The sequence below is a fragment of the Postia placenta genome (genome assembly GCF_002117355.1).
Source record: "Postia placenta MAD-698-R-SB12 unplaced genomic scaffold POSPLAscaffold_8, whole genome shotgun sequence".
Taxonomy (NCBI): Eukaryota; Fungi; Basidiomycota; class Agaricomycetes; order Polyporales; family Adustoporiaceae; genus Rhodonia; species Rhodonia placenta.
Window position 1 is genome coordinate 144,483 of NW_020169839.1, and position 14,778 is coordinate 159,260.

General features: G+C 56.2%; 3 protein-coding genes across 3 annotated transcripts; 1 reads left to right on the forward strand and 2 right to left on the reverse strand.

The window, feature by feature from the left end:
- Positions 1 to 1,893: 1,893 nt before the first annotated feature.
- Positions 1,894 to 6,888, forward strand: POSPLADRAFT_1145139 (hypothetical protein; the record flags this gene model as incomplete). Its single annotated transcript, XM_024485772.1, has 2 exons — positions 1,894 to 1,969; positions 5,183 to 6,888. Coding segments are annotated over 2 exons (1,782 nt in total), but the record flags the coding sequence as incomplete, so codon positions are not given.
- A 3,937-nt stretch (positions 6,889 to 10,825) lies between these two features.
- POSPLADRAFT_1145486 (hypothetical protein) lies at positions 10,826 to 12,177 on the reverse strand (the record flags this gene model as incomplete). Its single annotated transcript, XM_024485809.1, has 2 exons — positions 10,826 to 10,857; positions 12,042 to 12,177. Coding segments are annotated over 2 exons (168 nt in total), but the record flags the coding sequence as incomplete, so codon positions are not given.
- Positions 12,178 to 14,116: 1,939 nt separating this feature from the next.
- Positions 14,117 to 14,490, reverse strand: POSPLADRAFT_1144250 (hypothetical protein; the record flags this gene model as incomplete). The annotated part of the gene is made up of 2 exons (XM_024485681.1): positions 14,117 to 14,185; positions 14,326 to 14,490. 2 exons carry the CDS (start codon positions 14,488 to 14,490, stop codon positions 14,117 to 14,119), a joined length of 234 nt encoding a protein of 77 aa, XP_024338189.1.
- Positions 14,491 to 14,778: the final 288 nt, after the last annotated feature.

Below are 14,778 nucleotides of genomic sequence, written 5' to 3' on the forward strand. Positions count from 1 at the left end.
CTTAAATAAGCGACACATGATCTTGTTCTGGACACATCAGGCTGGACTCTGATGCCGGACCTTTTCTAGATAGAAACCAGACTCCTTCTGGACCATGACATCATTCTGACATCATAGGTAGGAGCTAGGCTCAGGCACTAGGCCATAGGCCGGTCAATTCTGGACCCTAGGCCCAGGGCAGGGCTGGGCCAGACTATGACATCATATATGACATCATCGAGCACATGATACTTAGTAATCCTTACCCAGCTAGGTACCAGGGGTCCATTACCGGTCCCTGGGGGGTTTTCCCTCATGTATATAAGGCAGCATCCTGGGGCACCCTGTCCCCCAGTTCTATTCACTTCGTTGTTGCGCTTAACAGCATTACCTCCCCATACTTAAGTGCTATTATCTCCCCCCCTCAATATCAAGCTATAAGGTGGGTTTGTAGGTTTTGTGATACTGACTCGTAGACAATGAGCGAGGGCTTATGGACAGTGCGTCGTCCTGAAGATCGAGCGAGGAAGTCGAGAATGACCACTACCCCAAGCGAAGAGGAGCAGAGACTTGAATGAATAACCAGGTCGAACTTAGGGTTCGACCGACTAATGATACAACTACTTATACAAGTACCGACTACGCGCGCACCATCGTGTCTATGTGGCCATGTTAGTGAAGAAAGAAACATAGTGGTACGATACCCGGCACAAAGTGCGCACAGACCCCATTATGTAAGCTACATAATGTTCAACCTGCGGGTGAGCGCTAAGACAGGCGCCAGTATGGGCACTAGTAGTACAAGGAATAGAACGGAAAGACAAATGTTTCAGGTCCCTAGGGCAGCAGAGGCCGGCTTATATACAGGGGATGTTTAGGGGAGGCTGTGCGCGCTGGTCCGTGTGCAGCTGGTCCATGCGCAGCATGCTGACGCGGCTCCGGGGGCCGGTGAGTCAGAGCGGCTGTGTCAGCAGAGCCCGAGCTGTGCCGCGCACTGCCGTCCTATCTAATCTAATCGTACAGTAGATAGTGACGCGTCCATATCGGGCAAGTAGTACAGAGGACGCGGGTTCGAGCCCACAAAAAGGAAAATTAAAAAAAGGCTAGACGCCGTACCAAGTCGTGACAACATTGGTCCGAAGGATGTGATTGTCGGGTTGGATTGGCTATGAGAGCACAACCCTGAAATTGATTGGGAGACAGGCTCCCTGAAACTGTCATGTTGCCCTGAAATGTGCAGTGCCCAGAAAGCTAACCAAATGGAGCAAGCAGCGACTGTGCATAATACTGTTATGAGTTGGCACAGCGTCTAGCCTTTTTTTAATTTTCCTTTTTGTGGGCTCGAACCCGTGTCCTCTGTACTACTTGCCTGATATGGACACATCATATCTACTGTACGATTAGATTAGATAGGACGGCAGTGCGCGGCACAGCTCGGGCTCCGCTGACACAGCCGCTCTGACTCACCGGCCCCCGGGGCCGCGTCGGCATGCTGTGCACAGACCAGCTGCGCACGGACCAGTGCGCACAGCCTGCCCTTATCTTCCCCTGTATATAAACCGGCCTCTGCTGCCCTAGGGACCTCAGTTTTGACCTCTTGTCCCTAGGTCAGTAAGCCCTCACTTGTATTCTTTCTTACCTCACTAACTAATACATTTTACTTGTCCCTAGCCTTAGGTTTGAGCGTTGCTCACCATCGCTTTGGTAAGATCTAGTCGGACGCCCCCAGCCTTTCAGTTTTCTCCAGTCGCTTGACCTCAAGTTGCGACATTAGGTCGAAACTCCCCAAGCTGCCGGCGTCCCCTCGGGACCTCTTACATCCACTTTCCTTTCCCACAGGTCGGGTGGTGCGCACCCCTACAGTACATTACGATACGTAGATAGCGTACATACATCGCCACCACTTAGGGAACGAACTCTTCAGTACCTGCACTTCAGTGGGCGGTACTTGTCCTCACGGATGCGTGGACTAGGTTCCTGCTGCATAATAGTCAAAAGCAGTACTGGGCCCCACGTGAACTGTGAACCCTAGTGTCTTCTCGGGCGCCGTAGCGTAAGCTAGATAGCACGGCCATTGTAGTACGCGCACCTCCCCATCCTTCCCCCATCCATCGTGGCTGCTTGTCAGGGCCAGATCCACGTGTTCGACTCCCAGGATCTCATCGACGTCTACATCCCAGACGGCCCTGAGACTGTCCTCTATTGTTGCGAGCAGCAGCCGTGCCCAAATCGGACACCCCGATCAATCAAGGAGGATTACCCTCGTTACAAGGCGATCCGGCGAGTGCAACATCCGCTCGGTCCTCGAAGCACCCTTGCATCTCGATCCGCCTCGCGGCACTCTCGCCCTGTCTCCCCCAGCTCCCGCCTCCCTCAAACTGTCGTCGCCGATCCAGGTCAAACGCGAGGAGATCTCCCTCCAGACCCTGCGCCAGAGCCTGAGCCTGAGGAGGGTGAGGGTGAAGAAGGAGTCTCGGAGTCCGAGTCCACGGATTCTGCTCGGCCTGCCTCAATGACAGCGCTCCCCCCCGCGTCAGCAGTCCCTGACGTACGTGACCCCCCCGCCGAACTTTCTCCGGCGCCTTCACCGCCGACTCCGCCAAGAGGCCGCTCGAGCACTCGCTCCTCTCGAAGTTCAACCAGCGGAGGGCCACCACAGCCTCCTCCACCCCCACAGCGTCCTCCGTCCCCCCCGACGCCGATAATGTCGTCCCCCGCAGCCGCCCCCGACAAGGAGACGTTAAAGCTCCTCCTCCCACTCCAATACGATGGCAAAACTGTCATCGAGTGTGACCGGTTCTTGTCACAGCTGCGCATCTACTGGATGGTCAACACGTCATTGACTACCATTGAGCTCAAAGTACAGGTTGCGCTCAGTCTACTTGACGGTGATGCCCGCGCCTGGGCCACCCCCTACTTTGCCCAGCTCGTGTCGGTGCAGATAGGAGTACAAGGGGCCATGACCCCATTTAGAAACGAAGCGGCCTTTGCCGCCGCCTTCAAGGCCCACTTCGGAAATCTCGACGATGAGGCGGTAGCACAAGTAGAGCTGGCAAAGCTCTGCACGGACAAGTCGGTCCGTGAAAAACGCACCGCCGCGGAGTTCTCCGCGCTGTTCAAGGGTCCAGCGGATCGCTCTGGGTATGGGGACCTGGAGCTACGCGACAAGTACCTAAGCGGCATCCCCTCCCGCGTCTACCGAAAGATCGAGCTCGAGACTTTCACCACGTGGCAAGACGCTGACAAGCGCGCCACTGAGGTCGAGCAGATCCTCGACATTAGCCGGGCCCGTCGGCCCGAGCTCAATAACTTCTTCTCGACCCGAGGTCGAGGACGCGGTGGGGCACGTGGTGGTGCACCATCGACGCACGCAGCTTCGGCCAGCATCAATGCGGCCGTCGGAAAAGGAAACTTCCCCGGCACATGCTTTGGCTGTGGGAAGCAAGGGTACCAACGCTTCGAGTGCCCCAATTGTAAGGACAAGCCTTACACAAAACGCGCCGACGCGCGGGCTACGGTTGCCTCGGGCTCCACCCAGGCTGCGACAAGCGCCCCCGTCACGACAACACCCTCGGCAAGTATAAGTGCCGCTTCAGCGAAATCCGAGCAATCGGAGCTGGCGGACTTAATGGCACAGGTGAAGTCGATGCGCGAGGAGCTCGAGCACTATCGAGCGATGAAGGAGGAGGGTTTTTGATCCGGTCCGCGCTTCGTGCCGCACGCGTCGGGCCGCGAGTATCATGTAACAAGTACCTGTGACGTGTGCAACCGTACCAAGACATTCCCAGCCAAGCCCCAGGGTCTGCTGAAGCCGAACGAGATCCCCGAGCACCCATGGCAGATCATCACAACCAATATGATCATTGGCTTGCCAAAGTCTGATGGATTCGATTCGATCCTGGTCACTGCCGACCGCTTTACCAAGCAGGTCCACTTCTTGGTCTGTCATGAAACCCTGACGGCAGAAGGTGCGGCAGACCTGTACATCTGCGATGTGTTCAAGCATCATGGGGCCCCGGCCAAGGTCATATCAGACCGAGGCCCCCAGTTTGCTTTGAAGTATCTCCATGCGGTGTACAAGGGACTAGGGATCGAGCCGGCGCTGTCTACAGCGTTCCACCCTCAGACGGACAGCCAGACTGAGCACTGGAATCAGGAGATCGAGCAGTACCTGCGCGCTTTCACAAGCCACTGGCAGGATGATTGGGCAAGGCAGTTGCCGCTCGCGGAGTTTGCACTAAACAACCGAGTTCACTCCGTGACCGGGCACTCCCCTTTCTTCCTGCATCAAGGGTACAATCCTAAAATCCAAGTGCGGATCAATCCAATGTCGGCAATGCCCACGGCCGCTGATCGGCTCAAGATCCTGAAGGAGATTCGCGACGATACACGCTCTGCACTTGAGCTATCTGTCACGACTTGGTACGGCGCCCAGCCGTTTTTTTAATTTTTTCCTTTTCGCGGGCTCGAACCCGCGACCTCTGTACTACCTGCCTGATACGGACACGTCGTTATCTACTGTACGATTAGATTAGATAGGACGGCAGTGCACGGCACAGCTCGGGCCCCGCTGACGCAGCCGCTCTGACTCACCGGCCCCCGGAGCCGCGTCGGCATGCTGCGCACAGACCAGCTGCGCACGGACCAACGCGCACAGCCTGCCCTAAATCTTCCCATGTACATAAACCAGCCTCTGCTGCCCTAGGGACCTCAGTTTCGACCTCTTGTCCCTAGGTCAGTAAGCTCCCCTGTACTTACTTCTTTTACTTACTAACTAATACATTCTTGTCCCTAGCCTTAGGTTTGAGCCTAGCTCACCATCGCTTCGGTAAGATAAGTCGAACGCCCCCAGCGTTTGGTTTTCCCCTGTCGCTCGACCCTAAGTCGCGACATTAGGTCGAAACTCCTCAACGCTGCCGGCGTTCCAAAACAAAAACACTCATCTTTCCTCTCCCATAGGTTGGGTGGTGCGCACCCCTACTATACCCTACGATACTTAGATAGCCTACGATACATCGCCACCACTTAAGGGACGAACTCTTCGGTATCTGCACTTCAGTGGGCGATACTTGTCCTCACGGACGCGTGGCTTAGGTTCCTGCTGCATACTAGCCAAAAGCAGTACTGGGCCCCATGTGAACTGCGAACCTTAGTGTCTTCTTGGGCGCCGTAGGTGTAAGCTAGCTAGCACGGCCTTTCGTAGCACGCGCACCTCCCCTTCCTCCCCCCATCACCGTGGCTGACGAATTCTTCGACTGCTCTCGACTTGAGCACGCCTTCGACACCCAGGAGCAGGTCGACGTCTCTCGTGACGACCCGAAAAGCGACGGAGACAAAGCTCCTTTCTTCATCTGCGATCGACAACCGTGCCCTAATCGCACCCCACGGTCCATCACTGTTGACGAAGGACACTTCGTACCAATCCGACGGGTCCAACATCCCCGCGGCCCTGCACTCCGGTACGCTGGTACCTCGAGATCTACATCTCGCCACGTCACTCCCGTCCCATCCCGACCTGCCTCGCCAGGCACCCGCATCCCCCAACCTGTCGCCAGTACAGGTCAAGCGCGAGGAGATCCCTATCTCCCTCGAGGAACTGAGGCAGTCGCACAGCCTTCAGCGACCCCTCAAGCGATCCCCCAGCCCTCCTTGGGGCCACGGCTGGAAAGGCCTCCCAAGACCGAGTCCCGCGACACTCCGCCGCATTCTTGGGCCAGCTCGTCGTCAGCGGTCACCGCCTCGACTTCAGTCCCTGTCCTACGTCACCCCGCCTCCAGGCTTCCTCAACCGGCTTCACCGCCGTCGCCGCCGCGAGGCCGCTCAAGCACTCGTTCCTCGAGAAGTTCGCCCGGCGGACAGTCACAACAGTCGCCTCCGTCCGCGGGCAGTCCTTCGTCCCCCTCGTCGCCGATAATGTCGTCCCCCCCTGCAGCCGTCCTCGACAAGGAGACATTGAAACTCCTCCTGCCCCTCCGATACGATGGCAAAACCGTCATCGACTGCGACAGGTTCTTGTCGCAGCTACGCATCTACTGGATGGTCAACACGTCGTTGACCACCATCGAACTCAAGGTGCAGGTCGCGCTTAGCCTGCTCGATGGAGATGCCCGCGCCTGGGCCACTCCTTACTTCGCCCAGCTCGTATCAGTGCAGATAGGGGTGCAAGGGGCTACGACCCCGTTCGCAAACGAAGCGGCCTTTGCCGCCGCCTTCAAGGCCCGCTTCGGAAATCTCGACGACGAGGCGGCAGCACAAGTAGAGCTGGCGAAGCTCTGCGCGGACAAGTCGGTCCGTGAAAAACGCATCGCTGCGGAGTTCTCCGCGCTGTTCAAGGGTCCGGCGGACCGCTCTGGGTATGGAGACCTGGAGCTACGCGACAAGTACCTAAGCGGCATCCCCTCCCGCGTCTACCGAAAGATCGAGCTCGAGACTTTCACCACGTGGCAAGACGCTGACAAGCGCGCCACTGAGGTCGAGCAGATCCTCGACATTAGCCGGGCCCGTCGGCCCGAGCTCAATAACTTCTTCTCGACCCGAGGTCGAGGACGCGGCGGGGCACGTGGTGGTGCACCATCGACGCACGCAGCTTCGGCCAGCATCAATGCGGCCGTCGGAAAAGGCAACTTCCCCGGCACATGCTTTGGCTGTGGGAAGCAAGGGTACCAACGCTTCGAGTGCCCCAATTGTAAGGACAAGCCTTACACAAAACGCGCCGACGCGCGGGCTACGGTTGCCTCGGGCTCCACCCAGGCTGCGACAAGCGCCCCCGTCACGACAACACCCTCGGCAAGTATAAGTGCCGCTTCAGCGAAATCCGAGCAATCGGAGCTGGCGGACTTAATGGCACAGGTGAAGTCGATGCGCGAGGAGCTCGAGCACTATCGAGCGATGAAGGAGGAGGGTTTTTGATCCGGTCCGCGCTTCGTGCCGCACGCGTCGGGCCGCGAGTATCATGTAACAAGTACGATGTATTGTCTTCTGCAATGGTGTACGAGTTGGACCAGGGGTCCCAGCACTTTCACATTCCAGTAAGACTTCAAGGGAAAAGACGGCACAAGGACGTAATCGCCATGGTGGACAGCGGAGCCACCACGAAATTCATCAACAAGCGATTCATTGAAAAGAATAAGGTGCAGACGCGGAAACTAAAAGAGCCGATTCCGCTCTACAATATCGACGGCACCCTGAATAAAGATGGAAGCATCTCGGAAGTAGCTGTGCTACAGATGCACATAGGAGAACACGTCGAGAAGACGGTGTTTACGGTCACGGACATCGGTCCAGAGGATGTGATCGTCGGGTTGGATTGGCTACGCGAGCACAACCCCGAAATAGATTGGGAGAAGGGCTCCCTCAAATTGTCGCGATGCCCTGAAACGTGTAGCGCCAGGAGGACTGGCCGAATGGAGCAAGCAACGACTGCGCGTGATACGGGGGTCAGGCCCACGGCGCGCAGACGTTCGCCGAAGTCCAAACGGTCGGTTATAGGGGCCTGCCGGAGTAAGGTGCTCCCGGACTTCGAACCCGAAGGAGATCCGGTGGAGGTAGAGTGGGACGAAACCGATTTGATCGAAGCCTGGGAGCAAGGTGTCACGCTTCCCGGCGCTCCTCAGCTGTTCGTCGCCGCAGGACATACGTACTCCCAGCTGTTCGCTGAGGAGGAGATCAAAAAGAAGGTCGTTAAGACTGCCGAGGAGTCAGTGCCCAAGCAGTACCACGAGTTCCTGAATGTCTTCTCCAAGGAAGCATCAGAACGGTTACCTGAAAGGAAGCCGTATGATCACGCAATCGAACTCGTGCCCGGCTACTCCACGTTCCACTCGAAAGTGTACCCCCTGTCAAACAACGAGCAGGAGGAGCTTGACAAGTTCCTCAAGGAGCAACTAGCGAAGGGCTACATACGGGAATCGAAGTCGCCCATCTCGTCCCCCTTCTTCTTCATCAAAAAGAAGGAAGGGACGCTTCGACCCGTGCAGGACTACCGCCGATTGAACGCGATCACGGTCAAAAATCGTTATCCCTTGCCGTTGATCGCCGAAATGGTGGACAAGCTCCGTGGCGCTACGCTCTTTACGAAGTTCGATGTCCGATGGGGATACAACAACGTCCGGATCAAAGCCGGTGACGAGTGGAAGGCGGCCTTCGTGACCAACCGGGGACTGTACGAACCCCTGGTGATGTTCTTTGGCCTCACTAATTCCCCCGCGACCTTCCAGGCCATGATGAACGAGATCTTCCACGACCTCATTGTCGGCGGCAAGATCCTTGTGTACCTAGATGACATACTTATCTTCTCCACCAACAAAGAGGAGCATGAAAAGGTCACACGCGAGGTTCTGCGTCGCCTTCAGGACAACGATCTGTTCCTGAAGCCTGAGAAGTGCAAGTGGGACGTTCCCAAGGTCGACTACGTCGGCTATGTGTTCGGTGGCGATGAGGTGGCGATGGATCCCGCGAAGCTGAAAGGAATCAATGAGTGGCCGGTGCCCCGGAACAAAAAAGACGTTCAGAAGTTCCGGGGGTTCTCCAATTTCTACCGCCGCTTCATTAAGGACTTCGCTAAGATCTCGCGACCACTCGACCGACTCACAGGGAACGACCCATGGCATTGGGGCGAAGAAGAGCAGCACGCCTTCGATGAGCTCAAGCGGCTCTTCGCGACGACTCCAGTCTTGGCGCTGTACGACCCTAATCGGGAGACGCGCATTGAGGTTGACGCCTCGGGGTACGCCACTGGCGGCGTGTTGATGCAGAAGCAGGATGACGGCAAATGGCATCCCATCGCCTTCAGATCACATGCGATGGACCCGGCGCAGCGGAACTACGAGATCTACGATAAGGAGATGCTCGCGATCATTGAGGCGCTAGACGATTGGCGCCACTACCTCGAGGGGTTACCCAATCAGTTCGAGATCGTAACCGATCATAAGAACCTCGAGTACTGGCGTACATCCCAGCATCTCACGCGCCGTCAAGCGCGATGGTCGCTGTTCCTGGCTCGCTTCGACTTCCGCATCACGCACAAAGCCGGGACGTCCAATGGAAAGGCTGATGCCCTGTCGCGCCGATCAGACCATCAGATCGGCGATGAGGACGATAACACCGATCAGGTGGTTCTCAAGCCAGAGCGCTTCCGCATCGCCTCCGCCCGGCGCGGTCATGCCTCGGTGACGGCCGATCAGTCGCTTCTGAAGCGCATCAGGGAATGTTCGGAGAAAGATCGGGAGGTAGCCGAGGCACTTGAAAAGGTACAGGACCTCGGGCCGCCCCGGCTGCAAAGGGGTTTCGAGGAGTGGAATGCCGAACAAGGGCTTCTGCTGTTCCGTGGGTGCGTGTACGTCCCAAAGAACACGGAGCTCCGGCGGGATATCGTTAAGATCCACCACGACTCGCCGATCGCTGGTCATGGTGGTCGCGCCAAAACCCTGGAGCTCGTGTCGCGGAATTACTGGTGGCCTGGGATGTCCAAATTCGTCAATGAGTACGTGAGCACCTACGACGTGTGCAACCGTACCAAGACATTCCCAGCCAAGCCTCAGGGCCCGCTGAAGCCGAACGAGATCCCCGAGCGCCCGTGGCAGATCATCACCACGGATATGATCGTTGGCTTGCCGAAGTCTGATGGATTCGACTCGATCCTGGTTACCGCCGACCGCTTTACCAAGCAGGTCCACTTCTCGGCCTGTCATGAGACCCTGACGGCGGAAGGTGCGGCTGACTTGTACATCCGCGATGTGTTCAAGCATCATGGGGCCCCGGCCAAGGTCATATCAGACCGAGGACCCCAGTTTGCTTCGAAGTATCTCCATGCGGTGTACAAGGGTCTGGGAATCGAGCCGGCGCTGTCCACAGCGTTCCACCCTCAGACGGACGGCCAGACTGAGCGCTGGAATCAGGAGATTGAACAGTACCTGCGTGCTTTCACAAGCCACAGGCAGGACGATTGGGCGAAGCAGCTGCCGCTCGCGGAATTCGCACTGAACAACCGAGTTTACTCCGCAACCGGGCACTCCCCTCTCTTCCTGCATCAGGGGTACAATCCTGAGATCCAAGTGCGGATCAATCCGATGTCTGCGATGCCTGCGGCCGCTGATCGGCTCAAGATCCTGAAGGAGATTCGCGACGACACGCGCTCTGCGCTCGAGCTGTCAGCAGAGCGCATGAAGGTGTACTACGATAAGCACGTGCAGGAGGCACCGGTCTTCGCGCCGGGGGACAAGGTCTGGCTTGACGCTCGGAACCTTAAGCTGAAACAGCCGAGCAAGAAGCTCAGTCCCAAGCGCCTCGGACCTTATGCCGTGCGGCGAAAGCTCGGAGACCTGGATTACGAATTAATCCTGCTGAAGTCGGTGCCGGTGCATCCGGTATTCCATGTCTCCTTGCTGAGCAAGTACACGCGTAGCGATATCCCGGGCCGGGAGCCGGAGGAACCACCTGCGATCGAGGTTGAGGGCGACGAGGAGTACGAGGTTGAGCGGATCAAGGATTCGCGGATCTTCCGGCGTCAGCTGCAGTACCTCGTCAAGTGGAAGGGTTATGACGACTCGCATACGTCATGGGAACCGGCGCGCAACGTTACCAATGCGCCGGCCCTCATAGCCGATTTCCATCGGAAGAATCCGAACGCCCCTCGCCGTCTCAACGCTGTCACTTTTGGTGGTCTCAACTTTCAGCCAATGCCTTCGCCGCTGACTGAAGCACGCTGCCACTCTGGATGGGAGATGGGCAAGGGCGCCTCGCATGAGGTCATGCGCCGTTGAGGGGGGGGTAATGTCACGACTTGGTACGGCGCCCAGCCGTTTTTTTAATTTTTCCTTTTCGCGGGCTCGAACCCGCGACCTCTGTACTACCTGCCTGATACGGACACGTCGTTATCTACTGTACGATTAGATTAGATAGGACGGCAGTGCACGGCACAGCTCGGGCCCCGCTGACGCAGCCGCTCTGACTCACCGGCCCCCGGGGCCGCGTCGGCATGCTGCGCACAGACCAGCTGCGCACGGACCAACGCGCACAGCCTGCCCTAAATCTTCCCATGTACATAAACCAGCCTCTGCTGCCCTAGGGACCTCAGTTTCGACCTCTTGTCCCTAGGTCAGTAAGCTCCCCTGTACTTACTTCTTTTACTTACTAACTAATACATTCTTGTCCCTAGCCTTAGGTTTGAGCCTAGCTCACCATCGCTTCGGTAAAATAAGTCGAACGCCCCCAGCGTTTGGTTTTCCCCTGTCGCTCGACCCTAAGTCGCGACATTATCAGCCGAGCGTATGAAGGTGTACTATGATAAGCACGTGCAAGAGGCACCGGTCTTCGCGCCGGGGGACAAGGTCTGGCTTGACGCTTAGAACCTTAAACTGAAACAGCCGAGCAAGAAGCTCAGTCCCAAGCACCTTGGACCATATGCCGTGCAGCAAAAGCTTGAAGACTTGGATTACGAATTAGTCCTGCCAAAGTCGGTGCCGGTGCACCCGGTGTTCCATGTCTCCTTGCTTAGCAAGTACACGTGTAGCGATATCCCAGGCCGGGAGCCGGAGGAGCTGCCTGCAATCGAGGTTGAAGGTGACGAGGAGTACGAGGTTGAGCAGATCAAGGACTCGAGGATCCTCCGGCGTCAACTACAGTACCTCATCAAATGGAAGGGTTATGATGATTCGCATACGTCATGGGAACCAGCGTGCAACGTTGCCAATGCGCCGGCCCTCATAGCCGATTTCCACCGGAAGAATCCAAACGCCCCACGTCGCCTCAACACTGCTACCTTTGATGGTCTCAAATTTCAGCCAATGCCTTCGCTGCTGACTGAAGCATGCTGCCGCTCCGGATGGGAGATGGGCAAGGGCGCCTCGCATGAGGTCATGCGCCGTTGAGGGGGGGGGGTATTGTCACGACTTGGTACGGTGTCTAGCCATTTTTTAATTTTTTCCTTTTCGCGGGCTCGAACCCGCGACCTCTGTACTACTTGCCCGATATGGACGCGTCACTATCCACTGTACGATTAGATTAGATGGGGCGGCAGTGCACGGCACAGCTCGGGCTCTGCTGACACAGCCGCTCTGACTCACCGGCCCCCGGAGCCGCGTCAGCATGCTGTGCACGGACCAGCTGCACACGGACCAGTGCGCACAGCCTGCCCTTATCTTCCCATGTATATAAGCCGGCCTCTGCTGCTCTAGGGACCTCAGTTTTGACCTCTTGTCCCTAGGTCAGTAAGCTCCTATGTATCCTTACTTACCCTTTACTAACTAATACATTTCTTGTCCCTAGCCTTAGGTTTGAGCCTAGCTCACCATCGCTTCGGTGAGATCCAGTCGAACGCCCCCCGCTTTCAGACATTCCCCTGTCGCTTGACCTCAAGTCGCGACAGATGTCCATAACCGTAAAGACCGTTTTCTCCTTGTGGTCTCTGATCTGCATCTCGATAATGGCTACCTCCAAGATGCTGCCATCTTTGTTTAGGGTGCCATCAATATTGTATAGCAGAATCGGCTCCTTTAGCCTCCGCGTCTGCACCTTGTTTTCCATAATGAATTGCTTGTTAATGAACTTTGTGGTGGCTCCGCTGTCCACCATAGCGATTATGTCCTTGTGCCATCTTTTTCCTTGTAGTCATACTGGGATGTGAAAATGCTGGGACCCATGGTCCACCTCATACACATTTGCAGAAGATAATACAGCATAGCAATTACTAGATACAGCCGGCCCACGTGTGGCACGAAGCATGGACTGGATCAAAAAGACTCCTCTTTGAGCGCTCGATAGTGCTCCAACTCCTCGCGTATTGATTTCATCTGTGCTATTAAGTCCGCCAGCTCAGAACTATCCGATTTCGCTGAAGTGGTGCTTGTACTCGCCGAGGATGAAGCGACAGGGGCGCTTGTTGCAACCTGGGTGGAACCCGAGGCAACCGTAGCCCACGCGTTGGCGCGTTTTGTGTAAGGCTTGTCCTTACAATTGGGGCACTCGAATTGTCGGTACCCTTGCTTCCCGCAGCCATAGCAACTGCCAGGGAAGTTTCCTTTTCCGACGGCTGCATTGATGGTGGCCAAAGCTCCGTGTGACTGGGGGGCACCACCACGTGTCCCTCCGCATCCCTGACCTCGAGCCAAGAAGAAGTTGTTCAGCTTAGGCCGACGGGCCCGGCTGACGTCAAGGATCTGTTCGACCTCAGTGGTGCGCTTGTCAGCTTCCTGCCATGTGGCAAAGGTCTCGAGCTTGATCTTGCGATAGACATGGAAGGGAATGCCGCTCAGGTACTTGTCACGGAGTTTCAGGTCCCCATACCCAGAACGGTCTGCCGGACCCTTGAACAGCGCAGAAAATCCTGCGGCGGTACACTTCTCATGCGTGGTTTTGTTGGCACAGAGCTTGGTGAGCTCTACCTGTGCTGCGGCAGCATCGTCGAGGTTGCCAAAACGGGCCTTGAATGCCATAAGGAAGGCCGTTTCGTCAGCGAAGGGTGTTGTTGCTCTCTGAGTCCCAATCTGGACAGCGGAGAGCTGGGAGAAGATAGGCGTGGCCCAGGTTCGTGCGTCACCATCGAGAAGGCTGAGGGCAACTTGGACCTTCAGCTCGATGGTGGAGAGGGTCATATTAACTGCCCTGTCACGAGTTGGTACAGTGTTTAGCCGTTTTTTAAATTTTTTCCTTTTCGCGGGCTCGAACTCGCGACCTCTGTACTACATGCCTGATATGGACGCGTCATTATCTACTGTACAATTAGATTAGATGGGGCAGCAGTGCATGGCACAGCTCGGGCTCTGCTGACATAGCCGCTCTGACTCACTGGCCCCCGGGGCTGTGTCAGCATGCTGTGCATGGACCAGCTGCACATGGACCAGTGCACACAGCCTGCCCTCATCTTCCCCTGTATTACAGCTGGCCTCTGCTGCCCTAGGGACCTCAGTTTTGACCTCTTGTCCCTAGGTCAGTAAGCCTCTCTTGTATTCTTTCTTACCTTAACTAATATATTCACTTGTGTCACAGTTTCCCTAATTTTACCTAATTTTTCCGCTATTTCTGCGGACATATCAAAGGGTATAGGGACTTATCCATACTTATCCGTCCGCATATGGGTACATCTGCATATCTAAGGGGTTATCCGCTTAAATAAGCGACACATGATCTTGTTCTGGACACATCAGGCTGGACTCTGATGCCGGACCTTTTCTAGATAGAAACCAGACTCTGTCTGGATCATGACATCATTCTGACATCATAAATAGGAGCTAGGCTCAGGCACTAGGCCATAGGCCGGTCAATTCTGGACCCTAGGCCCAGGGCAGGGCAGGGCCAGACTATGACATCATATATGACATCATAGAGCACATGATACTTAGTAATCCTTACCCAGCTAGGTACCAGGGGTCCATTACCGGTCCCTGGGGGGTTTTCCCTCATGTATATAAGGCAGCATCCTGGGGCACCCTGTCCCCCAGTTCTATTCACTTCATTGTTGCGTTTAACAGCATTACCTCCCCCACACTTAAGTGCTTTATCTCCCCCCCTTACCATCAAGCTATAAGGTGGGTTTATAGGTTTTGTGATAACTTGTCCCTAGCCTTAGGTTTGAGCCTAGCTCACCATCGCTTCGGTAAGATAAGTCGAACGCCCCCAGCATTTGGTTTTTCCCCTGTCGCTCGACCTTAAGTCGCAACAGAGGGGGTGCTGAACTCGTCAGATGGGGACAAAGTGTCTGTCTTCAACAGTGATGGAGTGTGGGGTTTGATTGGGGCATGGCTGTCTGTCACAGTCGAAGAAGAGGGCATCTGGATCATCTAGGTGTGCGATGTTGCCGTGATC